This window comes from Buteo buteo, chromosome 12 (genome assembly GCF_964188355.1).
Source record: "Buteo buteo chromosome 12, bButBut1.hap1.1, whole genome shotgun sequence".
Lineage (NCBI taxonomy): Eukaryota > Metazoa > Chordata > Aves > Accipitriformes > Accipitridae > Buteo > Buteo buteo.
Genome location: NC_134182.1, coordinates 304454 through 331691, shown reverse-complemented (window position 1 = coordinate 331691; position 27238 = coordinate 304454). Strand labels below are relative to the sequence as shown.

The 27238-nt window shown below is 62.3% G+C and overlaps 2 protein-coding genes and 1 long non-coding RNA gene across 3 annotated transcripts; 2 read left to right on the top strand and 1 right to left on the bottom strand.

Annotated features, from left to right (window-relative positions):
• Window positions 1–803: 803 nt before the first annotated feature.
• ACHE (acetylcholinesterase (Yt blood group)) lies at window positions 804–6097 on the bottom strand. Its single transcript, XM_075042249.1, has 4 exons — window positions 6038–6097; window positions 2654–4187; window positions 1558–1724; window positions 804–1188 (listed from the first exon to the last, which is right to left on the bottom strand). Exons 2-4 carry the CDS (start codon window positions 4174–4176, stop codon window positions 1067–1069), a joined length of 1812 nt encoding a protein of 603 aa, XP_074898350.1. The 5' UTR covers window positions 4177–4187; window positions 6038–6097; the 3' UTR covers window positions 804–1066.
• Window positions 6098–7716: 1619 nt separating this feature from the next.
• Window positions 7717–24506, top strand: LOC142037679 (mucin-17-like). Its single transcript, XM_075042161.1, has 8 exons — window positions 7717–7885; window positions 23030–23137; window positions 23242–23369; window positions 23451–23509; window positions 23612–23760; window positions 23888–23956; window positions 24052–24214; window positions 24341–24506. The coding sequence occupies exons 1-8, from the start codon at window positions 7717–7719 to the stop codon at window positions 24504–24506; spliced, it is 1011 nt and encodes a 336-aa protein (XP_074898262.1).
• A 101-nt stretch (window positions 24507–24607) lies between these two features.
• On the top strand, window positions 24608–25104 carry LOC142037759 (uncharacterized). Its single transcript, XR_012652426.1, has 3 exons — window positions 24608–24713; window positions 24811–24869; window positions 24984–25104. It is a non-coding gene; the product is annotated as an uncharacterized LOC142037759 (long non-coding RNA).
• Window positions 25105–27238: the final 2134 nt, after the last annotated feature.

Below are 27238 nucleotides of genomic sequence, written 5' to 3'. Positions count from 1 at the left end.
GGGGGTGCAGGGGGATTTGGGGGGAACTTTTTGGGGTGGGGGGTGCAGGAGGGTTTGGGGGGGCTCTGTGTTGGGGGGTGCGGAGGGTATTTGGGGGTGCAGGAGGGGCTGTAGGGGGCTACAAGGGGGTGTATGGGGATTTGGGGGGCTGTACGGGGTGGGGGGGCATCTGGGGGTACAGAGGTGGGGGGGGCTTTGGGGGGCCCATATGCGGGTGGGGGGTGCAGAGGGGGTGTCTGCGGGTGCAGGGGAGGTCTGGGGGGGTGGGGGGTGTCGGGGGGGTGTCGGGGGGCTGTGCCGGGGCTTTGGTTCTGCTTGAGGTGGGGGCGGGGGGACACATGGCTGCGGTTGGGGCTGGCCGAGTCCGGGGGGGGGGGGCCCACGCCAACACCGGTATGGGTGCTGGCGTGGGTGCAGCGTGGCACAGTGGGACGCCAGCACCGACGGCAATGTCGGTGTGGTGCCAGCGCCGATGCCGGGGCGGTACCGGCGACGCCGGCGCATTGGGATGCCAGCGCTGATGCGTTGGGATGCCAAACCCGACGCCGATGGTTGCCGGCGCCCGTTCCCGCGCGGTGCCGTGCCGCTGCGGCTACGGTGGAGGCGCCAGTGCTGATGGCAACGCAGTGGGGCTACCGATACCCGTGGGGGCTTCTTGGGGTGCGTTGGGTTGGGGCGTGTTGAGGTGCATTGGGTTGGGGCGTGTTGGGGTGCGTTGGGTTGGGGTGCGTTGAGGAGCGTTGGGTTGGGTTGGGGTGTGTTGGGTTGTGTTGAGGTGCGTTGGGTTGGGTTGGGGTGCGTTGGGTTGGGGTGCGTTGGGTTGGGGTATGTTGGGTTGGGTTGTGTTGAGGTGCGTTGGGTTGGGTTGGGGTGCCAATGCCGACGCCGGTGCCAACACAGCGGGGTTACCGATACCGATGGGGCTCCCTTGGGTTGGGTTGTGTTGGGGCGTGTTGGGTTGTGTTGGGCTGTGGTGGGGTGCATTGGGCTGTTGGGGTGCGCTGGGTTGTGTTGGGGCACGTTGGGCTGTGTTGGGGTGCCGGTGCCGATGGCAGTGCCGGTGCGGTCAGAGCTGGTGGCAGCGCTCTTGCCGGCTGTAGTGCTCGAACTGGCTCTTCCAGCGCATCATGTAGGAGCTCCAGCGGTGAAACTCCAACCGCCATTGCCGCTCCGCCTCCTCCATCGGGCCTGGCCCCCACGGGCTCAGTGAGGGGGGGGGGACACCCCAAAACCGACACCGTCACCCCCAAACCCTCCCCAAACCAAACCTTCCCTGGTGCACCAGCTCCTCCATGGGGCTACAGCCAAGGTGGGGAGACCACCCCCCCCCCAAAAGATGCCACCCACCCCCCTGGCACCCCAAAATTGACCCTGTGTCCCCAAAACTGAGACCGGGACCCCCAGCGCCACGTGTGTGTCCCCCACATCCCTGATGTCCCCTCCCCATGTCCCCCACAACCCCGGTGCCACCTCCCCACGTCCCCCGTCATCCCCGGCGTCACCTCCCCGGTACCCTGTCCCCGTGTCCCCCCCTCGTGTCCCCGTGTCCCCCCTCACCGGTGACGTTGAGCAGTTTGGGGAGGAAGCGTGTCCAGAAAGCGCAGGCCTGGGCGCGGAGGCCGTGGGCCACGGCCAAGGGCCGGGCGTTGAGGCGGGCGTAGCGCTGCCCCGACGCCGTGTACGACGGCCAGCGCCGCTCCCGCTCCGACGGCTCGTTGGGGTCCCTGCGGCGACGGCCTCAGCGTGGCCTCGACACCCACCCGTCCCGCCCCATCCCGTCCCGTCCCATCCTGTCCCGTCCTATCCCGTCCCATCCCTCCATCTAGGTCGGCTTATCTTCGTCCATCCTTGTTGTCTACCCTCCATCGCTCCACCCATCCGTCTCCGTAGGTGCATCTTCATGCAGCCACGCACCCACCCAACCCTTCGACATCTACGTAGACTTACCTTCATCCCTCCGTCCACCCACCCAACCCCTCGACATCTACGTAGGCGTATCTTCATCCCTCCGTCCACCCAACCCTTCAATCAACCACCTACGCAGACTTTTCTTCACCCCTCCACCCCTCCCTCCGTCTGTGCCTTCTACCCTCCATCCCTACCTCCACCCATCCACGTAGGCTTATCTCTCCATCCACCCAACCCTTCAATCAACCATCTACAGGCTTATCTTCATCCTCCATCCTCCATCCATCCATCCATCCATCCATCCAACTCTTCAACATCTACGTAGGCTTATCTTCCTCCTTCCATCCCTCCACCCAACCCTTCAACCAGCTACACAGGCACATCTTCATCCATCCATCCATCCACCCAACCCTTCAACATCTACGTAGGCAAATCTTCATCCCTCCGTCCATCTCTCCATCCATCCACCCACCCAAGCTTTCAGTCAGCCATCTACGTAGGATTATTTTCTCCATCCATCCACCCAATCCTTCAACCACCTACGTAGGTGCATCTTCATCCATCTACCCATCCACCCAACCCTTCAACATTTACGTAGACTTCTCTTCATCCATCCATCCGCCCAACCCTTAAACCATCTCCGTAGGCCTTTCTCCATCCACCCAGCCAACCCTTCAACACCTACGTAGGTGCATCTTCATCCCTCCATCCACGTCTTCTACCCACCAGCCCCCGTGGCACCTACCCGGTGCGCGCAAAGTTGCCCCAGTAGCGCATGATCCTGCGGCTGAGCTGCTCCTCCTCGGCCGTGTAGTTGAGGCTGGGGTTGAGGGGTTGCCCGAAGACGAACTCGATCTCGTAGCCGTGAGGGACCCCCATCCAAGGCGGCCACAGCAGGTTGGACGCTCGATGGTCGAAGAGGTAAGCGAAGACCGTCCCGCCCCGCTCCGCCCACCGCTGGGCGAAGTGCATCAGGGGACACACCACGTTGTGGTCCCCCACGATGTCGTCCAACGCCTCCCGGTTCTTCACGGGGTTATCTTGGTCCAACCAGTCGGTGTACTGCAAGACCACCGCCTCCGCCGCCAGCTCGTTGGCTTGGGGCACCCCCAACCTCACCCCCCCCAAAAACTCCTCCCGGCTAATTAAACTCTCGTTATCTTTCCCGAAACCCGGCACCCCGTAGACCAAGAAGTAGGTGCCTTCGTCTTGGACGGCTCCCAGAAGCACCTCGGCCTCGGGGCGACCGCTGGCCCCCAGCAAGGCTTCGGGGGTGTCCACCAAGAAGTCTCCGTCCACCACCGGCACGAAGGCGAAGCGGAAGACCCCTTGTTGAGGCAACACTGCCGCCTCTTGCTCTACCAGCTCCGGCGGCGTCTTGCCTCGGAGACAACCTAACAGCTCCGTCTCGTTGGCGATGGTGCCGCCGCTGCTGCCACCGCATCCCACCAGTTTGCCCAAGGTGGCCGCTCGCCGTCGTCCCTCCGCCGCCCCCACGGTGGCCCAAGGACCGTTGGGGGACCCGCTTTGTAGGACGGCTCGGCGAAAGAGGGGACGGCTGGTGGCGGACAACAAGTGCAAACCGACGGAGGCGGCACCGGCGCTTTCCCCAAAGAGGGTGACGGCGCCGGCGTCTCCACCGAAGGCGCCGATGTTGCTTTGAACCCATCTCAAAGCCAACCGTTGATCCAACAACCCGACGTTACCCGGCGCTTCCGGGTGTCCCGGTAAAGCCAAGAACCCCAAAGCGCCGACCCGGTAGTTCATGGAGACCACCACCACCCCTTCGGCGGCGGCGAGGTAGCGTCCGTCGTAGACGTCCAAGGAGGCGGCTCCGCTGTAGAAGCCACCGCCGTAGATCCAAACCAAGACGGGGACGGCGGTGGGAGGTCGAGGAGCCGGTACCCAAATGTTGAGGTAGAGACAATCTTCGCTCATCTCCCGGTTGGGGTTCCACATCTCGGAACCGCCAAAACCGGGGAACATGGTGTCCACCGCCTGGTAACAAGCGTGACGGTAGGAAGAAGCATCCAACACCCCGCGCCAAGATCTTGCCGGACGAGGGGGTTGGAAACGAAGATGACCCAACGGGGGTTCGGCATAAGGGATCCCCAAAAAGGCGATGACGTGGTCGGTGCCGGCCGGTAGACGGATACCTCTCACCGGACCGCTGGCGGTGGGGACCACCAGCTCGTCGGCGTTGGCCGGGACGGTGGGGAGAAGAAAGAGGAGGAGAACCGGGAACGCCGGGGACGCCCGGCCCCCCATGGTGCAGGAGGCTGCGGAGAGAGACGGAGTTGGGGGGTTGGGGAACGGACCCCCTTGGGGTGGTGGGGGGTGGGGCCACCCGGGGGTGATGGGAGATGGGGGGGACATCTGGGTGATGGGGGGCACCCGGGTCCAATGGGACCCAGGGGGCTGGGGGGCATCTGTGGGGCTAGGGAGGACCCTGGTGCAATGGGCCCCCTCTGTGCTGTGGGACACCCCCCCGGTGCTGGCGGACCCCCAGTTCTATGCCCCCCCCCCCAGTGCAGCGGGACCCCCCACCCATGGGTGCCATCACCGTCCTGTTATTGGCTGCCGGCGGCCGGGCGGGGTCCCCGGACGTCTGGGTCCCAGCATCCCCAGTGCCCCCCAGTGCCCCCCTGCCCGGCCCCATGGTCCCTCTGTCCCTGCCGGTGGCTTGGCCGCAGCTGTGGGGCAGAGTCACGGCCATGGGGCAGGGCTATGGGGCAGAACCACGGCTGTGGGGCAGAGCTATGGGGCAGGGCTATGGGGCAGGGCTATGGGCTCCACTTGGGGCAGGTTTGTGGCCGTGGGGTGCCCTGGGCTGGGTGCTGGGTAGCCGTCCCCCCCCCCCATCAATCCGTAGGGCCCCCCCTTCCCGGGCAGCTGTGGGGCCGGGGCAGGTGGCAGCTCCCGAAATAGCCCCATAAATCCCCGGGCGGAAACTGCCGGGGGCGGGGGGGGCACACGTGTGTGCAAGCGTGTGCGCCAGGGGTCGGGGGGGGCACACGCGTGTAACGGTGCCTGCGAGTGCGTGTGTGTGAGCCCCACCCCATAGGGACCCCCCCAGCCCTATAGATCTGGCCCTATAGGGAGTCTCCTATGGGACTGGCCCCGTAGAACCCTGCCCCATCGGGAGACCCCCCCCATACATCCATAGGGAGACACCCATCCCCTACACAGCCAGCCCCACGGAGCCCAGCCCCACAAGGAGACCCCCCCAGGCCCCTCTACATATCCCTGTAGGGAGATGCCCACCCTCTACACACCCAGTCCCATAGGGCCCTGCCCCATAGGGACACCCGGCCCCTATACAGCCATAGGGAGATGCCCAGCACCTATACATCCAGCCCCATAGGACCTGCCCCACAGGGAGAGACCCCCCCATCCCCTATACATCCACAGGGAGACGCCCATCCCCTACACAGCCAGCCCCATGGAGCCCAGCCCCACAGAAGGACCCCATCATCCCCTATACATCCCTAGGGGGACCCCCAGCCCCTACAGACCCACAGCCATAGAGCCCTGCCCTATAGGGGACCCCTCCCATCCCCTATACATCCACAGGGAGAGCCCCCCCCATCCCCTATAGACCCAGCCCCACAGACACCTGCCCTATAGGAACACCCAGAGCACACACCCCCCCCCGCCCCGAGAACCCCATCGTCCCCTCTACATCCCTAGGGAGACCCCCCAGCCCCTATAGACCCTGCCCCATAGGGAGACCCCATCCCCTATACATCCCTAGGGAGACACCCCCCCATCTCCTATACGCCCAGCCCCACAGAGCCCTGCCCTATAGGGAATCCCCCCCAACCCCTATACATCCACAGGGTGACCCCCCGAGCCCCTATAGACCCAGCCCTATAGAGCCCTGCCCCACAGGGCCCCCCCTCCGCCCCTGCCCCCCCCATTGCAAGTGGTACCCGAGGGTGGGGCGGGGGGGGATGGGGGGGGATGGGGGCTCATGGGGGGCAATGGGGGGGAGGGGGAGGGCTGGAGGAGGGGAGGATGGGGCTAATGGGGGGCGATGGGGGGGATGGGAGGGATGGAGAGGTGGGGGGAGGGGGAGGGCTGGGGCTGGAGGGGGGGATGGGGGGAGGGGGGGGACAGAGGGCCGGACCCGCTCTCGCCTCCGTCCTGCGTCGCTTCTGCTCCGGCGTCTGGAAAACACCGGGGGGGGAAGGGTTAAATTGGGGGGGGGAGGGGGGAGGGGTCACATGGAGCCGCCCCTCCCCCTGCTGCAGTGCCGCCCCTCCCCCAAGCCCCGGGGGGGGGATCCGGGCGGCCGGGGGGCTGCGCACCCCCCTCCCCCACCCAGCACCCAACGGGGGGGGGGGCTGCCCCACTGCTGCCCCACTGCACTGCAGTGATCCACTGCAGCCCCACTGCAGCCTCACTGCAGCCCCATTGCAGCCCCATTTCAGCCCCGCTGCATCTCCACTGCATCTCCACTGCAGCCCCGCTGCAGCCCCATTGCAGCCCCACTGCATCTCCACTGCAGCCCCACTGCAGCCCCATTGCAGCCCCACTGCATCTCCACTGCATCTCCACTGCAGCCCCACTGCAGCGCCATTTCAGCCCCGCTGCATCTCCGCTGCAGCCCCACTGCGCTGCCCCCCCCCGTGCTATAATTATCCCGGTGGAACCCGAGCCGGGCCGGGGTCCCCCCCATGTCCAGGGCGTGGGTGCGTGTGCGCGCACACGCGTGCATCACGGGGACCCCCGCGCGTGTACCTACGTGTGCCACTGGCACCCCATCGTGCGCACGCGTGTGTCACCGGGAGCCCCACGCTGCCCACGCGTGTTGCTGCCGAGAGCCCACGTGTGTCCAAGCGTGTGCCACCACATATGCGCACACGCATGTTCCACCGGGCCCCCCGTATTTACATACGTGTGTCACCGGGACCCCTCTATTGCACACGCGTGTGAGGGGTCATGTGTGCCGGGCGTGTTGTTCCCCCCCCCCCGTCCCCGCCCGTGGGTGCCGAGTCACCCGGACAAAGGTCCCCGGCCCCGCCTGAGGCACCCGGTCCTCCAGTTGGGGGGGGGTGGTGGCACCCGTGACGTCAGCGGGGGGGGACACGCCCCGTCACATGTCACTGGGGACCCTGGGGGAACACCAAACCTGTCCCTGCCCCGCCTTGTCCTGCCAAGGCCGCCCAGCACCGGGACAGACCCGTCCCCACGTCCCCCCCAGACACGAGGACCACCCCACGTCCCCGTCACCATGTCCCCACCAAGCATGAGGACAGCCCCCCCTCCCCCATGTCCCCGTGTCCCACGTCCCCACCACGAGCCGGGACGACCCCGTGTCCCCTGTCCCTGCGTCCCCACCAAACACGAGGACAACCCCATGTCCCACGTCCCCACCGTGAGCCGGGACAACCCCACGTCCCGCATCCCCGCACGTGCGAGGACGACCCCACGTCCCCGCGTCCCCACCGAACGAGGGGAACCCCACGTCCCCCGCGTCCCCACCATCCCCCCGACATCTCCCACCCCTCCTCTAGGGTGCCGCCACCCATTTATGACCCAGCCCCGTGCCAAAACCACCCCCCTCCCCGGTGCGGAGGAAATGCCGCCCGACTGCCGGGCGTGCCGATGACGCCACGACATTCTCCGGGACGTGTGTCACCACGTGTGTCACGCCCTTCGCCTGCCCCGCCCAATCACCCTTATTGCACAACCGAAATGGTGGGGACAAGGGTCCGAGACACCCCCCCAGCGTCATATTTCTGGGGACACACCTCGGCCACGCGGTTCAGTTGGTTCCCGGCGCCGCGGAGGAAGGACGGGCCCATGGCGGGGTGGCCGGGCGGTTGGACGGTCGTCCTCTTCGGTTGGATGGTGCTGGGTGAGTTTTGGAGACCCACCAGCGAGGGGGAAGGTGGGGAAGGTGGCGGCGGCGGGGTTGGAGAGCATCGGGGCACAAAGGAAGAGGAGGAGGAAGAGGAGGAGGAGGAGGAAGGCAAGGGAAGGTTGGGGTCTTCTCCATGGGGAGGTTGTGGGGTTGGGGGACACGGTGGGGGGAGGGTTGGGGGTGGTCCGGTCACGCAACGTCAAGGTGATGAAGCAGCTTTGGCGCTTCTGCCAACTCGTTGGCGAAGTCCAGCTGAGGTCGGGGAATGGAGGGGACATCGGGGCTGTCACCGCTGCGAAAGGAGCCACAATCTCAGCAGCTTCATCCACGGTCTTCAACACAGGAGCAACCAACACTACAACAGGTACCAACATCACCTAACCACTGTCACCTCCACAGGCGTGACCTCCATGGCTTCCACGAACACCTCAGGACAGACCTCCACTGCTGTCTCCACCACGGAAGCCACCGCCAGCGCTGTCACCTCCCCAGACGTGACCTCCGTGACTTCCACAACCATCTCAGGAGAGACCTCCACTGCTGTCTCCACCACGGAAGCCACCGCCAGCGCTGTCACCTCCCCAGACGTGACCTCCGTGACTTCCACAACCATCTCAGGAGAGACCTCCACTGCTGTCTCCACCACGGAAGCCACCGCCAGCACTGTCACCTCTCCAGACGTGACCTCCATGGCTTCTACAACCATCTCAGGAGAGACCTCCACTGCTGTCTCCACCACGGAAGCCACCCCAACCACTGTCACCTCTCCAGACGTGACCTCCATGGCTTCTACAACCATCTCAGGAGAGACCTCCACTGCTGTCTCCACCACGGAAGCCACCCCAACCACTGTCACCTCTCCAGACGTGACCTCCGTGACTTCCACAACCATCTCAGGAGAGACCTCCACCGCTGTCTCCACCACGGAAGCCACCGCCAGCACTGTCACCTCCCCAGACGTGACCTCCGTGACTTCCACAACCATCTCAGGAGAGACCTCCACTGCTGTCTCCACCACGGAAGCCACCGCCAGCTCTGTCACCTCTCCAGACGTGACCTCCATGGCTTCCACAACCATCTCAGGAGAGACCTCCACTGCTGTCTCCACCACGGAAGCCACCCCAACCACTGTCAACTCCCCAGACGTGACCTCCATGGCTTCCACAACCATCTCGGGAGAGACCTCCACTGCTGTCTCCACCACGGAAGCCACCCCAACCACTGTCACCTCTCCAGACGTGACCTCCGTGACTTCCACAACCATCTCAGGAGAGACCTCCACTGCTGTCTCCACCACGGAAGCCACCGCCAGCACTGTCACCTCCCCAGACGTGACCTCCGTGACTTCCACAACCATCTCAGGAGAGACCTCCACTGCTGTCTCCACCACGGAAGCCACCGACAGCACTGTCACCTCTCCAGACGTGACCTCCATGGCTTCCACAACCATCTCAGGAGAGACCTCCACTGCTGTCTCCACCACGGAAGCCACCGCCAGCACTGTCACCTCTCCAGACGTGACCTCCATGGCTTCCACAACCATCTCAGGAGAGACCTCCACTGCTGTCTCCACCACGGAAGCCACCGCCAGCACTGTCACCTCCCCAGACGTGACCTCCGTGACTTCCACAACCATCTCAGGAGAGACCTCCACTGCTGTCTCCACCACGGAAGCCACCGCCAGCACTGTCACCTCTCCAGACGTGACCTCCATGGCTTCCACAACCATCTCAGGAGAGACCTCCACTGCTGTCTCCACCACGGAAGCCACCCCAACCACTGTCACCTCCCCAGACGTGACCTCCGTGACTTCCACAACCATCTCAGGAGAGACCTCCACTGCTGTCTCCACCACGGAAGCCACCCCAACCACTGTCACCTCCCCAGACGTGACCTCCATGGCTTCCACAACCATCTCAGGAGAGACCTCCACCGCTGTCTCCACCACAGAAGCCACCCCAACCACTGTCACCTCTCCAGACGTGACCTCCATGGCTTCCACAACCATCTCAGGAGAGACCTCCACTGCTGTCTCCACCACGGAAGCCACCGCCAGCACTGTCACCTCCCCAGACGTGACCTCCGTGACTTCCACAACCATCTCAGGAGAGACCTCCACCGCTGTCTCCACCACGGAAGCCACCGCCAGCACTGTCACCTCCCCAGACGTGACCTCCGTGACTTCCACAACCATCTCAGGAGAGACCTCCACTGCTGTCTCCACCACGGAAGCCACCCCAACCACTGTCACCTCCCCAGACGTGACCTCCATGGCTTCCACAACCATCTCAGGAGAGACCTCCACTGCTGTCTCCACCACGGAAGCCACCCCAACCACTGTCACCTCCCCAGACGTGACCTCCGTGACTTCCACAACCATCTCAGGAGAGACCTCCACTGCTGTCTCCACCACGGAAGCCACCGCCAGCGCTGTCACCTCCCCAGACGTGACCTCCGTGACTTCCACAACCATCTCAGGAGAGACCTCCACCGCTGTCTCCACCACGGAAGCCACCGCCAGCACTGTCACCTCCCCAGACGTGACCTCCGTGACTTCCACAACCATCTCAGGAGAGACCTCCACTGCTGTCTCCACCACGGAAGCCACCCCAACCACTGTCACCTCCCCAGACGTGACCTCCATGGCTTCCACAACCATCTCAGGAGAGACCTCCACCGCTGTCTCCACCACGGAAGCCACCCCAACCACTGTCACCTCTCCAGACGTGACCTCCGTGACTTCCACAACCATCTCAGGAGAGACCTCCACCGCTGTCTCCACCACGGAAGCCACCCCAACCACTGTCACCTCTCCAGACGTGACCTCCATGGCTTCTACAACCATCTCAGGAGAGACCTCCACTGCTGTCTCCACCACGGAAGCCACCGCCAGCACTGTCACCTCCCCAGACGTGACCTCCGTGACTTCCACAACCATCTCAGGAGAGACCTCCACCGCTGTCTCCACCACAGAAGCCACCCCAACCACTGTCACCTCTCCAGACGTGACCTCCATGGCTTCCACAACCATCTCGGGAGAGACCTCCACTGCTGTCTCCACCACAGAAGCCACCGCCAGCACTGTCACCTCTCCAGACGTGACCTCCATGGCTTCCACAACCATCTCAGGAGAGACCTCCACTGCTGTCTCCACCACGGAAGCCACCGCCAGCACTGTCACCTCCCCAGACGTGACCTCCGTGACTTCCACAACCATCTCAGGAGAGACCTCCACTGCTGTCTCCACCACGGAAGCCACCCCAACCACTGTCACCTCCCCAGACGTGACCTCCATGGCTTCCACAACCATCTCAGGAGAGACCTCCACTGCTGTCTCCACCACGGAAGCCACCGCCAGCACTGTCACCTCCCCAGACGTGACCTCCATGGTTTCCACAACCATCTCAGGAGAGACCTCCACTGCTGTCTCCACCACGGAAGCCACCGCCAGCACTGTCACCTCCCCAGACGTGACCTCCGTGACTTCCACAACCATCTCAGGAGAGACCTCCACTGCTGTCTCCACCACGGAAGCCACCGCCAGCGCTGTCACCTCCCCAGACGTGACCTCCGTGACTTCCACAACCATCTCAGGAGAGACCTCCACTGCTGTCTCCACCACGGAAGCCACCGCCAGCACTGTCACCTCTCCAGACGTGACCTCCATGGCTTCCACAACCATCTCAGGAGAGACCTCCACTGCTGTCTCCACCACGGAAGCCACCCCAACCACTGTCACCTCCCCAGACGTGACCTCCATGGCTTCCACAACCATCTCGGGAGAGACCTCCACTGCTGTCTCCACCACGGAAGCCACCCCAACCACTGTCACCTCTCCAGACGTGACCTCCGTGACTTCCACAACCATCTCAGGAGAGACCTCCACTGCTGTCTCCACCACGGAAGCCACCGCCAGCACTGTCACCTCCCCAGACGTGACCTCCGTGACTTCCACAACCATCTCAGGAGAGACCTCCACTGCTGTCTCCACCACGGAAGCCACCGCCAGCACTGTCACCTCTCCAGACGTGACCTCCATGGCTTCTACAACCATCTCAGGAGAGACCTCCACTGCTGTCTCCACCACGGAAGCCACCCCAACCACTGTCACCTCTCCAGACGTGACCTCCATGGCTTCTACAACCATCTCAGGAGAGACCTCCACTGCTGTCTCCACCACGGAAGCCACCCCAACCACTGTCACCTCTCCAGACGTGACCTCCGTGACTTCCACAACCATCTCAGGAGAGACCTCCACCGCTGTCTCCACCACGGAAGCCACCGCCAGCACTGTCACCTCCCCAGACGTGACCTCCGTGACTTCCACAACCATCTCAGGAGAGACCTCCACTGCTGTCTCCACCACGGAAGCCACCGCCAGCTCTGTCACCTCTCCAGACGTGACCTCCATGGCTTCCACAACCATCTCAGGAGAGACCTCCACTGCTGTCTCCACCACGGAAGCCACCCCAACCACTGTCAACTCCCCAGACGTGACCTCCATGGCTTCCACAACCATCTCGGGAGAGACCTCCACTGCTGTCTCCACCACGGAAGCCACCCCAACCACTGTCACCTCTCCAGACGTGACCTCCGTGACTTCCACAACCATCTCAGGAGAGACCTCCACTGCTGTCTCCACCACGGAAGCCACCGCCAGCACTGTCACCTCCCCAGACGTGACCTCCGTGACTTCCACAACCATCTCAGGAGAGACCTCCACTGCTGTCTCCACCACGGAAGCCACCGCCAGCACTGTCACCTCCCCAGACGTGACCTCCGTGACTTCCACAACCATCTCAGGAGAGACCTCCACTGCTGTCTCCACCACGGAAGCCACCGACAGCACTGTCACCTCTCCAGACGTGACCTCCATGGCTTCCACAACCATCTCAGGAGAGACCTCCACTGCTGTCTCCACCACGGAAGCCACCGCCAGCACTGTCACCTCTCCAGACGTGACCTCCATGGCTTCCACAACCATCTCAGGAGAGACCTCCACTGCTGTCTCCACCACGGAAGCCACCGCCAGCACTGTCACCTCCCCAGACGTGACCTCCGTGACTTCCACAACCATCTCAGGAGAGACCTCCACTGCTGTCTCCACCACGGAAGCCACCGCCAGCACTGTCACCTCTCCAGACGTGACCTCCATGGCTTCCACAACCATCTCAGGAGAGACCTCCACTGCTGTCTCCACCACGGAAGCCACCCCAACCACTGTCACCTCCCCAGACGTGACCTCCGTGACTTCCACAACCATCTCAGGAGAGACCTCCACTGCTGTCTCCACCACGGAAGCCACCCCAACCACTGTCACCTCCCCAGACGTGACCTCCATGGCTTCCACAACCATCTCAGGAGAGACCTCCACCGCTGTCTCCACCACAGAAGCCACCCCAACCACTGTCACCTCTCCAGACGTGACCTCCATGGCTTCCACAACCATCTCAGGAGAGACCTCCACTGCTGTCTCCACCACGGAAGCCACCGCCAGCACTGTCACCTCCCCAGACGTGACCTCCGTGACTTCCACAACCATCTCAGGAGAGACCTCCACCGCTGTCTCCACCACGGAAGCCACCGCCAGCACTGTCACCTCCCCAGACGTGACCTCCGTGACTTCCACAACCATCTCAGGAGAGACCTCCACTGCTGTCTCCACCACGGAAGCCACCCCAACCACTGTCACCTCCCCAGACGTGACCTCCATGGCTTCCACAACCATCTCAGGAGAGACCTCCACTGCTGTCTCCACCACGGAAGCCACCCCAACCACTGTCACCTCCCCAGACGTGACCTCCGTGACTTCCACAACCATCTCAGGAGAGACCTCCACTGCTGTCTCCACCACGGAAGCCACCGCCAGCGCTGTCACCTCCCCAGACGTGACCTCCGTGACTTCCACAACCATCTCAGGAGAGACCTCCACCGCTGTCTCCACCACGGAAGCCACCGCCAGCACTGTCACCTCCCCAGACGTGACCTCCGTGACTTCCACAACCATCTCAGGAGAGACCTCCACTGCTGTCTCCACCACGGAAGCCACCCCAACCACTGTCACCTCCCCAGACGTGACCTCCATGGCTTCCACAACCATCTCAGGAGAGACCTCCACCGCTGTCTCCACCACGGAAGCCACCCCAACCACTGTCACCTCTCCAGACGTGACCTCCGTGACTTCCACAACCATCTCAGGAGAGACCTCCACCGCTGTCTCCACCACGGAAGCCACCCCAACCACTGTCACCTCTCCAGACGTGACCTCCATGGCTTCTACAACCATCTCAGGAGAGACCTCCACTGCTGTCTCCACCACGGAAGCCACCGCCAGCACTGTCACCTCCCCAGACGTGACCTCCGTGACTTCCACAACCATCTCAGGAGAGACCTCCACCGCTGTCTCCACCACAGAAGCCACCCCAACCACTGTCACCTCTCCAGACGTGACCTCCATGGCTTCCACAACCATCTCGGGAGAGACCTCCACTGCTGTCTCCACCACAGAAGCCACCGCCAGCACTGTCACCTCTCCAGACGTGACCTCCATGGCTTCCACAACCATCTCAGGAGAGACCTCCACTGCTGTCTCCACCACGGAAGCCACCGCCAGCACTGTCACCTCCCCAGACGTGACCTCCGTGACTTCCACAACCATCTCAGGAGAGACCTCCACTGCTGTCTCCACCACGGAAGCCACCCCAACCACTGTCACCTCCCCAGACGTGACCTCCATGGCTTCCACAACCATCTCAGGAGAGACCTCCACTGCTGTCTCCACCACGGAAGCCACCGCCAGCACTGTCACCTCCCCAGACGTGACCTCCATGGTTTCCACAACCATCTCAGGAGAGACCTCCACTGCTGTCTCCACCACGGAAGCCACCGCCAGCACTGTCACCTCCCCAGACGTGACCTCCGTGACTTCCACAACCATCTCAGGAGAGACCTCCACTGCTGTCTCCACCACGGAAGCCACCGCCAGCGCTGTCACCTCCCCAGACGTGACCTCCGTGACTTCCACAACCATCTCAGGAGAGACCTCCACTGCTGTCTCCACCACGGAAGCCACCGCCAGCACTGTCACCTCTCCAGACGTGACCTCCATGGCTTCCACAACCATCTCAGGAGAGACCTCCACTGCTGTCTCCACCACGGAAGCCACCCCAACCACTGTCACCTCCCCAGACGTGACCTCCATGGCTTCCACAACCATCTCGGGAGAGACCTCCACTGCTGTCTCCACCACGGAAGCCACCCCAACCACTGTCACCTCTCCAGACGTGACCTCCGTGACTTCCACAACCATCTCAGGAGAGACCTCCACTGCTGTCTCCACCACGGAAGCCACCGCCAGCACTGTCACCTCCCCAGACGTGACCTCCGTGACTTCCACAACCATCTCAGGAGAGACCTCCACTGCTGTCTCCACCACGGAAGCCACCGCCAGCACTGTCACCTCCCCAGACGTGACCTCCGTGACTTCCACAACCATCTCAGGAGAGACCTCCACTGCTGTCTCCTCCACGGAAGCCACCGCCAGCACTGTCACCTCTCCAGACGTGACCTCCATGGCTTCCACAACCATCTCAGGAGAGACCTCCACTGCTGTCTCCACCACGGAAGCCACCCCAACCACTGTCACCTCTCCAGACGTGACCTCCATGGCTTCCACAACCATCTCGGGAGAGACCTCCACTGCTGTCTCCACCACGGAAGCCACCGCCAGCACTGTCACCTCCCCAGACGTGACCTCCGTGACTTCCACAACCATCTCAGGAGAGACCTCCACTGCTGTCTCCACCACGGAAGCCACCGCCAGCGCTGTCACCTCCCCAGACGTGACCTCCGTGACTTCCACAACCATCTCAGGAGAGACCTCCACTGCTGTCTCCACCACGGAAGCCACCGCCAGCACTGTCACCTCCCCAGACGTGACCTCCGTGACTTCCACAACCATCTCAGGAGAGACCTCCACCGCTGTCTCCACCACGGAAGCCACCGCCAGCACTGTCACCTCCCCAGACGTGACCTCCGTGACTTCCACAACCATCTCAGGAGAGACCTCCACTGCTGTCTCCACCACGGAAGCCACCCCAACCACTGTCACCTCCCCAGACGTGACCTCCATGGCTTCCACAACCATCTCAGGAGAGACCTCCACTGCTGTCTCCACCACGGAAGCCACCCCAACCACTGTCACCTCCCCAGACGTGACCTCCGTGACTTCCACAACCATCTCAGGAGAGACCTCCACTGCTGTCTCCACCACGGAAGCCACCGCCAGCGCTGTCACCTCCCCAGACGTGACCTCCGTGACTTCCACAACCATCTCAGGAGAGACCTCCACCGCTGTCTCCACCACGGAAGCCACCGCCAGCACTGTCACCTCCCCAGACGTGACCTCCGTGACTTCCACAACCATCTCAGGAGAGACCTCCACTGCTGTCTCCACCACGGAAGCCACCCCAACCACTGTCACCTCCCCAGACGTGACCTCCATGGCTTCCACAACCATCTCAGGAGAGACCTCCACCGCTGTCTCCACCACGGAAGCCACCCCAACCACTGTCACCTCTCCAGACGTGACCTCCGTGACTTCCACAACCATCTCAGGAGAGACCTCCACCGCTGTCTCCACCACGGAAGCCACCCCAACCACTGTCACCTCTCCAGACGTGACCTCCATGGCTTCTACAACCATCTCAGGAGAGACCTCCACCGCTGTCTCCACCACGGAAGCCACCGCCAGCACTGTCACCTCCCCAGACGTGACCTCCGTGACTTCCACAACCATCTCAGGAGAGACCTCCACTGCTGTCTCCACCACGGAAGCCACCGCCAGCGCTGTCACCTCCCCAGACGTGACCTCCGTGACTTCCACAACCATCTCAGGAGAGACCTCCACCGCTGTCTCCACCACAGAAGCCACCCCAACCACTGTCACCTCTCCAGACGTGACTTCCATGGCTTCCACAACCATCTCGGGAGAGACCTCCACTGCTGTCTCCACCACAGAAGCCACCGCCAGCACTGTCACCTCTCCAGACGTGACCTCCGTGACTTCCACAACCATCTCAGGAGAGACCTCCACCGCTGTCTCCACCACGGAAGCCACCCCAACCACTGTCACCTCTCCAGACGTGACCTCCATGGCTTCTCCAACCATCTCAGGAGAGACCTCCACTGCTGTCTCCACCACGGAAGCCACCGCCAGCACTGTCACCTCCCCAGACGTGACCTCCGTGACTTCCACAACCATCTCAGGAGAGACCTCCACTGCTGTCTCCACCACGGAAGCCACCCCAACCACTGTCACCTCCCCAGACGTGACCTCCATGGCTTCGACAACCATCTCAGGAGAGACCTCCACCGCTGTCTCCACCACGGAAGCCACCCCAACCACTGTCACCTCTCCAGACGTGACCTCCGTGACTTCCACAACCATCTCAGGAGAGACCTCCACTGCTGTCTCCACCACGGAAGCCACCGCCAGCACTGTCACCTCCCCAGACGTGACCTCCGTGACTTCCACAACCATCTCAGGAGAGACCTCCACCGCTGTCTCCACCACAGAAGCCACCCCAACCACTGTCACCTCTCCAGACGTGACCTCCATGGCTTCCACAACCATCTCGGGAGAGACCTCCACTGCTGTCTCCACCACGGAAGCCACCGCCAGCACTGTCACCTCCCCAGACGTGACCTCCATGGCTTCCACAACCATCTCAGGAGAGACCTCCACCGCTGTCTCCACCACGGAAGCCACCGCCAGCGCTGTCACCTCTCCAGACGTGACCTCCATGGCTTCCACAACCATCTCAGGAGAGACCTCCACTGCTGTCTCCACCACGGAAGCCACCCCAACCACTGTCACCTCCCCAGACGTGACCTCCGTGACTTCCACAACCATCTCAGGAGAGACTTCCACTGCTGTCTCCACCACGGAAGCCACCGCCAGCACTGTCACCTCTCCAGACGTGACCTCCATGGCTTCCACAACCATCTCAGAAGAGACCTCCACTGCTGTCTCCACCGCGGAAGCCACCGCCAGCACTGTCACCTCCCCAGACGTGACCTCCGTGACTTCCACAACCATCTCAGGAGAGACCTCCACCGCTGTCTCCACCACGGAAGCCACCGCCAGCGCTGTCACCTCCCCAGACGTGACCTCCGTGACTTCCACAACCATCTCAGGAGAGACCTCCACTGCTGTCTCCACCACGGAAGCCACCGCCAGCACTGTCACCTCCCCAGACGTGACCTCCGTGACTTCCACAACCATCTCAGGAGAGACCTCCACTGCTGTCTCCACCACGGAAGCCACCGCCAGCACTGTCACCTCTCCAGACGTGACCTCCATGGCTTCCACAACCATCTCAGGAGAGACCTCCACTGCTGTCTCCACCACGGAAGCCACCGCCAGCACTGTCACCTCCCCAGACGTGACCTCCGTGACTTCCACAACCATCTCAGGAGAGACCTCCACTGCTGTCTCCACCACGGAAGCCACCTCCAGCGCTGTCACCTCCCCAGACGTGACCTCCGTGACTTCCACAACCATCTCAGGAGAGACCTCCACTGCTGTCTCCACCACGGAAGCCACCGCCAGCACTGTCACCTCTCCAGACGTGACCTCCATGGCTTCCACAACCATCTCAGGAGAGACCTCCACTGCTGTCTCCACCACGGAAGCCACCGCCAGCACTGTCACCTCTCCAGACGTGACCTCTGTGACTTCCACAACCATCTCGGGAGAGACCTCCACTGCTGTCTCCACCACGGAAGCCACCTCCAGCGATGTCACCTCCCCAGACGTGACCTCCATGGCTTCCACAACCATCTCAGGAGAGACCTCCACTGCTGTCTCCACCACGGAAGCCACCGCCAGCACTGTCACCTCTCCAGACGTGACCTCCGTGACTTCCACAACCATCTCAGGAGAGACCTCCACTGCTGTCTCCACCACGGAAGCCACCGCCAGCACTGTCACCTCTCCAGACGTGACCTCCATGGCTTCCACAACCATCTCAGGAGAGACCTCCACTGCTGTCTCCACCACTGAAGCCACCCCAACCACTGTCACCTCCCCAGACGTGACCTCCATGGCTTCCACAACCATCTCAGGAGAGACCTCCACCGCTGTCTCCACCACGGAAGCCACCCCAACCACTGTCACCTCTCCAGACGTGACCTCCATGGCTTCCACAACCATCTCAGGAGAGACCTCCACTGCTGTCTCCACCACGGAAGCCACCGCCAGCACTGTCACCTCCCCAGACGTGACCTCCATGGCTTCCACAACCATCTCAGGAGAGACCTCCACTGCTGTCTCCACCACGGAAGCCACCGCCAGCGCTGTCACCTCTCCAGACGTGACCTCCATGGCTTCCACAACCATCTCAGGAGAGACCTCCACTGCTGTCTCCACCACGGAAGCCACCCCAACCACTGTCACCTCTCCAGACGTGACCTCCGTGACTTCCACAACCATCTCAGGAGAGACCTCCACCGCTGTCTCCACCACGGAAGCCACCGCCAGCACTGTCACCTCTCCAGACGTGACCTCCGTGACTTCCACAACCATCTCAGGAGAGACCTCCACTGCTGTCTCCACCACGGAAGCCACCCCAACCACTGTCACCTCCCCAGACGTGACCTCCATGGCTTCGACAACCATCTCAGGAGAGACCTCCACCGCTGTCTCCACCACGGAAGCCACCCCAACCACTGTCACCTCTCCAGACGTGACCTCCGTGACTTCCACAACCATCTCAGGAGAGACCTCCACTGCTGTCTCCACCACGGAAGCCACCGCCAGCACTGTCACCTCCCCAGACGTGACCTCCGTGACTTCCACAACCATCTCAGGAGAGACCTCCACCGCTGTCTCCACCACAGAAGCCACCCCAACCACTGTCACCTCTCCAGACGTGACCTCCATGGCTTCCACAACCATCTCGGGAGAGACCTCCACTGCTGTCTCCACCACAGAAGCCACCGCCAGCACTGTCACCTCTCCAGACGTGACCTCCATGGCTTCCACAACCATCTCAGGAGAGACCTCCACCGCTGTCTCCACCACGGAAGCCACCGCCAGCGCTGTCACCTCTCCAGACGTGACCTCCATGGCTTCCACAACCATCTCAGGAGAGACCTCCACTGCTGTCTCCACCACGGAAGCCACCCCAACCACTGTCACCTCCCCAGACGTGACCTCCGTGACTTCCACAACCATCTCGGGAGAGACCTCCACTGCTGTCTCCACCACAGAAGCCACCGCCAGCACTGTCACCTCTCCAGACGTGACCTCCATGGCTTCCACAACCATCTCAGGAGAGACCTCCACTGCTGTCTCCACCACGGAAGCCACCGCCAGCACTGTCACCTCCCCAGACGTGACCTCCGTGACTTCCACAACCATCTCAGGAGAGACCTCCACTGCTGTCTCCACCACGGAAGCCACCCCAACCACTGTCACCTCCCCAGACGTGACCTCCATGGCTTCCACAACCATCTCAGGAGAGACCTCCACTGCTGTCTCCACCACGGAAGCCACCGCCAGCACTGTCACCTCTCCAGACGTGACCTCCATGGCTTCCACAACCATCTCAGGAGAGACCTCCACTGCTGTCTCCACCACGGAAGCCACCGCCAGCACTGTCACCTCCCCAGACGTGACCTCCGTGACTTCCACAACCATCTCAGGAGAGACCTCCACTGCTGTCTCCACCACGGAAGCCACCGCCAGCACTGTCACCTCTCCAGACGTGACCTCCATGGCTTCCACAACCATCTCAGGAGAGACCTCCACTGCTGTCTCCACCACGGAAGCCACCCCAACCACTGTCACCTCCCCAGACGTGACCTCCATGGCTTCCACAACCATCTCAGGAGAGACCTCCACCGCTGTCTCCACCACGGAAGCCACCCCAACCACTGTCACCTCTCCAGACGTGACCTCCGTGACTTCCACAACCATCTCAGGAGAGACCTCCACTGCTGTCTCCACCACGGAAGCCACCGCCAGCACTGTCACCTCTCCAGACGTGACCTCCATGGCTTCCACAACCATCTCAGGAGAGACCTCCACTGCTGTCTCCACCACGGAAGCCACCGCCAGCACTGTCACCTCTCCAGACGTGACCTCCATGGCTTCCACAACCATCTCAGGAGAGACCTCCACTGCTGTCTCCACCACGGAAGCCACCGCCAGCACTGTCACCTCCCCAGACGTGACCTCCGTGACTTCCACAACCATCTCAGGAGAGACCTCCACTGCTGTCTCCACCACGGAAGCCACCGCCAGCACTGTCACCTCTCCAGACGTGACCTCCATGGCTTCCACAACCATCTCAGGAGAGACCTCCACTGCTGTCTCCACCACGGAAGCCACCCCAACCACTGTCACCTCCCCAGACGTGCCCTCCATGGCTTCCACAACCATCTCAGGAGAGACCTCCACTGCTGTCTCCACCACGGAAGCCACCGCCAGCACTGTCACCTCTCCAGACGTGACCTCCATGGCTTCCACAACCATCTCAGGAGAGACCTCCACCGCTGTCTCCACCACGGAAGCCACCGCCAGCACTGTCACCTCCCCAGACGTGACCTCCGTGACTTCCACAACCATCTCAGGAGAGACCTCCACTGCTGTCTCCACCACGGAAGCCACCGCCAGCACTGTCACCTCCCCAGACGTGACCTCCGTGACTTCCACAACCATCTCAGGAGAGACCTCCACTGCTGTCTCCACCACGGAAGCCACCGCCAGCACTGTCACCTCCCCAGACGTGACCTCCATGGTTTCCACAACCATCTCAGGAGAGACCTCCACTGCTGTCTCCACCACGGAAGCCACCGCCAGCACTGTCACCTCTCCAGACGTGACCTCCATGGCTTCCACAACCATCTCAGGAGAGACCTCCACTGCTGTCTCCACCACGGAAGCCACCGCCAGCACTGTCACCTCCCCAGACGTGACCTCCGTGACTTCCACAACCATCTCAGGAGAGACCTCCACTGCTGTCTCCACCACGGAAGCCACCCCAACCACTGTCACCTCTCCAGACGTGACCTCCATGGCTTCCACAACCATCTCGGGAGAGACCTCCACTGCTGTCTCCACCATGGAAGCCACCGCCAGCACTGTCACCTCTCCAGACGTGACCTCCATGGCTTCCACAACCATCTCAGGAGAGACCTCCACTGCTGTCTCCACCACGGAAGCCACCGCCAGCGCTGTCACCTCCCCAGACGTGACCTCCATGGCTTCCACAACCATCTCAGGAGAGACCTCCACTGCTGTCTCCACCACGGAAGCCACCCCAACCACTGTCACCTCCCCAGACGTGACCTCCATGGCTTCCACAACCATCTCAGGAGAGACCTCCACCGCTGTCTCCACCACGGAAGCCACCGCCAGCACTGTCACCTCCCCAGACGTGACCTCCATGGCTTCCACAACCATCTCAGGAGAGACCTCCACTGCTGTCTCCACCACGGAAGCCACCGCCAGCACTGTCACCTCCCCAGACGTGACCTCCGTGACTTCCACAACCATCTCAGGAGAGACCTCCACTGCTGTCTCCACCACGGAAGCCACCCCAACCACTGTCACCTCCCCAGACGTGACCTCCATGGCTTCCACAACCATCTCAGGAGAGACCTCCACCGCTGTCTCCACCATGGAAGCCACCCCAACCACTGTCACCTCTCCAGACGTGACCTCCGTGACTTCCACAACCATCTCAGGAGAGACCTCCACTGCTGTCTCCACCACGGAAGCCACCGCCAGCACTGTCACCTCTCCAGACGTGACCTCCATGGCTTCCACAACCATCTCGGGAGAGACCTCCACTGCTGTCTCCACCACGGAAGCCACCGCCAGCACTGTCACCTCCCCAGACGTGACCTCCGTGACTTCCACAACCATCTCAGGAGAGACCTCCACTGCTGTCTCCACCACGGAAGCCACCCCAACCACTGTCACCTCCCCAGACGTGACCTCCACGGCAGCACCCACCACCACCACCCAAGTGATCCCCACAGCACCCACTACCTCCCAAGCAACCTCCACAACAACCTCCAGCACAGTCGTTCCTTCAGGTGAGTCGTTTTCCCCCCACATCCACCTCCATCACGCCCCGGGTGTCACCTCCACCCTACTCGGCTCCGAGTGGGTCCCCCTGGCCCTGGGGGTCCCCAGGGTGTCCTGCTGACCCCCCCTGCCCCCACCTTGCTCCCTCCCAGTTGTCTGCCAGAATGGAGGCACCTACGATGGCATCAAGTGTCTCTGCACCCTGTATTTTTACGGCCCCTTTTGCGAGTTCTCCACCAACTCCATCGTGACTGGCCTCCGTAAGTGCCACCTCCACCCACGCACCCCCGTGACCTCCCTGGAGGTCCTGTCCCCCCCCTCCCAGGGCTACCACGTCCCTTCCTTCATCTCTTGTGTCCTCTAGCTTACCCGGAGACGATTGTGGCCGACATGGAGATGGTGGTGACCGTCACCAACTTCAACTACTCGGAGGAGCTGAAGGACACCCAGTCGAAGACCTACCGCTCCTTTGACGAGCACTTCCGAGAGCAGGTGAGGGCAGGGGACTGAGTTGTCCCTCCACAGCCATCTTGTCCCCCTCGGTGGTGGCTCATGCAACCCTTTGGTTTGCAGATAAAGAAGATCTACGGGAACGTCCCCGGCTACGAGGGCGTGAGGATCTTCAGCCTCAAGTAAGGGGTCCCTGACAGGCAGGGAACCCAGTTGGTGGGGTGAGGTGGGGGGGGTGTCTCCCCATTCACTCCCTCTAACCCCACCGTGTCCCCTCTCCGAAGACCTGGCAGCATCGTGGTGGAGCATGAGGTCGTCTTCACTTTGATGAAAAGCAGCAACACGACAGAGAATTTCGAGGAGATCATGAAGAGGCTGGTGAAGAGGTTGCAAGAGACGGAGGCCAGCCAGGGCTCCTGCCAGCACAACACCTGTGGGTGCCCCTCCATGTCCCGCTCCCCCCCCTCCCCGGGTGCCTGGGTCCCACCTGGAGCACCCAGGGATGGGTCTCTGATGCCTTCTCTCTCTCTCTCTCTCTCTCTCTCTCCTCCTCCCCCCAGCCATCCTCTGCCTCACCGTGTCGCCCAACCCTGTCATCAGGAACATGACAGAGGCATCTTCCCTGCGTGGTGAGACATCTGGGGAACCTCCTGCCACCCCACCACCCCCCAGCACACACCCCCAGCACCCCCGTTCTCCCCTAACCCTCCAACCTCCCCCCTAGGGATCTGCTGGCAGCGAGCACCCAATGAATACCGGGACTTCTACTACCCGGACACCACGGGGGGTGTCATCCAGTGCATCACCAACTGCACGCCCAACATGCCGAGCACCATGGATTGCCACTACGGCCAATGCCACATCACGCGGGCTGGTCCCCAGTGCTTGTGAGTGCCACCATGGGGTCCCACGGCCACGAGGTTGGCTGGTGGAGGAGTCTCCGGCATCCCTGCTCCCATCCTACCGGCATGGTGAAAGGGGACGGTGGGCCCGATCCTGTTTCTTTCCCCCAGTTGCCAGGATGAAGCCCTGTACTGGTACACAGGTGCCCATTGCTCCGGGCGAGTCAGCAAGTTGGCCATGGGGTTGGGGCTGGTGGCCACCGTGTTGCTCATCAGCTGCATCATCCTCATCGTGGTGCTGGTCAGGAGACGCCGGAACATGTACATGCGGAGGTAGAGGAACCCAAACGCCTGGGTTCGCTGGGCCGGGGGGGAGCCCCCTACTCTGGCTCTCTGCCCCCCCTCTCTGAAACACCCTCTTGTTGCCCACCCAGTGACCTTCAACCCTACACCGGTGGTACGAACTGGTACGAAGACGATGGCTTGACCTGGCACTCGCCTGATGGCTTCCTCTACAGCAACATGGACGCCGACAGCACCACAGGTGACCCCCCCAACCCCAAGTTAGGTCGATGGACACTAACGCTTGGGGAAGACCCCCCCCCCGAGATACCCAACCACCCCCCACCATCTCCCCACAGGCGAGGAGCGTCCACACAACTTCATGCCTTCATTGGAGCTGGTGGATACCTCCACCCCGGTACGTCCCCCTTCTTCTCTGGCAGCACCCGCCCACCCTCCCCTTGACCGAGGACCCAAGGGAGACCCCCCCACCCCTCTCACCCCCTTCCCTCTCCTTCTCCCCCCTGCCCAGATGAAGATCTCCAGGCCAAAAGTCACAACCCAACTATGATCCTGCACCGGGGACGTCTCGGCTGTCAGCAGAAGACACCCCAATAGGAATGAAGAGTAGAGACCCCCACGCACCCCCCCCCACACCCAATCTCAACCCAAGGGGTCTTCTCTCCCAGAGGGAGACCCAAATCCACCCGGCGTGGCCAGACCATCGGCATGCGGGCCATGCCAAAAGCCGGGCAAGCTACTGGGGGGTGGGCGACCTGCCCCCCCCTCCAATATTTATTATTTATTTAGATGATGAAGCCTACAGTGCTGAGGGTGGGGGTGGGGGGCACCCACGAAACCACCCACGGCACCCAGGCTGAGCCCAGGAGGTTCACAGGAGGGTGATGCCCCCCCACCCCAACCCCGGCACGGAGGAGAAGCCCTTTAGCCGGGGAGGGGGGGCACAGGATTCCTCAGGGGGTGCAGGTTGGGGCGAGGCGCAGGGAGCCATGCCCCACCCCCCCCCCAATTTCATGCTGGTATCATGCATTATAATAAATTTATTGTTATTAATATTATTCATGCTTATCTTAATTACCTTGTTTCCCTCCCCCTCGGCGGGGTGTGTGTGTGTGATAACGGGAGTCCAGAGCAATCACTGGGGACGGCACTTCGACACCCCCCGCATCATAGAGCAGCCCCATTGGGTTTGGGGGTGCCCAGCACCTCGGTGGGGGGGGCCCCCAGCACCTCTGGGTTCGGGGTGAGGCTCAGCCCTGGGGTGCACCAGAGGACGTTGGGGGGGGCATGTGGTACCCAGGTCACACTGGGGAGCTCTGGGATGTACTGGGAGACACTGGGAAGGACTGGGAGACACTGGGGAGCCCTGGGATGCACTAGGATACAGTGGGGAGCACGTGGCATGCAGAACAAACCGGGAGACGCTGGGAAGGATTGGGAGACGCTGGTCATCGTCCCCCCAGCACCCAAAGGACTTGTACCCCCGGGTTGGCAGTGGGCAGAGAGGAGAGAAGACTGGGACGTGGCTCTGCCGCATCCCAACCGTCGCAGGTGATTCAGTAGGAAGGGAGCCCTTGACCCCAACCCCCTTCTCGGTCCATCTGTCCATCTGTCCATCCGTCCGTCCATCCCCAGGAGGTCTGGGGAGAGGACAACACCCCAAGGTAGGGCAGGACAAGTAGGTGCCGATAACAGATGGGACCCGCCACGTCTTGCCCTAATCTTATCAGTTTGGCAAGGGGAACCACCGTTACCTCCCTCCCTTGTCTCCGGCGCAAGGGTTGGGCCCGTTGTGGCCATTCCGGAGCTGCCTGGGAAGGTGGAATGCCACGAGGACGTCCAGATCTTCTCCCACCCTTTCTATTTTTGGGGTTCAAGAAAAAAATTAGTCAGTCATTATTTACCAACGTGGCCCTACCTTGCGGTTGATGACTGTGCCCAACTCGGCATACAAAATCACTTACGGCCGACGCCTCCGGCTCAGTCTTTCCATGGTTTTCTGCTCCTTCGGGTGTTGATGATGATGATGGTGATGGAGTTGGGTTGCTTCTTCTTCCTCCTCCTCTTCGTCCCCTTGGGGGCTCTGTCAGGTAAGAGTGGGACAAGATGGAGAGATTGCCATCCGGTTGGCATCATCCCACCCTCTCCTCCTCCCACCCCCTTCCCACCTCCTCTGAAAAATCCCCTTGGGGGGTGGCTCTTTCTGGCCTTCCCTGTCCACTGGAAGGTCCTCTTTGAAGAACTTGGACCACCCAACTGCCCCCGGCACATGGGCATCATTCCCAACCTGGGGTGGCCATGAGGGTGCCCCCACCTGCCTTCCAAGGGCAAAGTCACCCTGTGGGTGCCCGTTCCACTCTTCCCTTCTCTGGGTGGGGGCCTAGTGCCTTGGGCACCGGTCAGAGCCAGATTTTGGCAGGGGGGACACCTCGACTCCCTCCCCAGACTCTGGGGTCCTCTCCTGGTGAGGTGGGTTGGAGGGTGTTGACTCACCAGAGTTGAGGTGGGGGTAGAACCAGTCCCCTGGGTCCCTTCTCCAATGGGGGGACCCCGGGACTGGCGCCATTTCCCGCGTCTGTGTCCCCCCCCCCAACCTGAGTTACCTTCCAGCCCCTTGCAAGAACGGCGGCACGATGGTGGGAGAGAGATGCCTGTGCCCCCCCGGTTACGACGGCACCCGTTGCGAGATCAATGATCCCGCAAAGGCTTGCAAAAACGGCGGCACCGCCGTGGGGACAAAGTGCTACTGCCTGCCGGGATTCCAGG

Bases quoted from the DNA above. Each gene is read 5' to 3' on its own strand.
- LOC142037679 (XM_075042161.1), top strand. From the start codon at position 7,717: ATGGCGGGGTGGCCGGGCGGTTGGACGGTCGTCCTCTTCGGTTGGATG. The intron at 23,138-23,241 runs GTAAGTGCCACC...TGTGTCCTCTAG, and splicing joins CTCCATCGTGACTGGCCTCC to CTTACCCGGAGACGATTGTG. The intron at 24,215-24,340 runs GTGAGTGCCACC...TCTTTCCCCCAG, and splicing joins CGGGCTGGTCCCCAGTGCTT to TTGCCAGGATGAAGCCCTGT.
- ACHE (XM_075042249.1), bottom strand. From the start codon at position 4,176: ATGGGGGGCCGGGCGTCCCCGGCGTTCCCGGTTCTCCTCCTCTTTCTT. The intron at 1,725-2,653 runs GTAGGTGCCACG...CCGTCGCCGCAG, and splicing joins GGCAACTTTGCGCGCACCGG to GGACCCCAACGAGCCGTCGG. The intron at 1,189-1,557 runs GTGAGGGGGGAC...CGTGGGGGCCAG, and splicing joins CAAACTGCTCAACGTCACCG to GCCCGATGGAGGAGGCGGAG.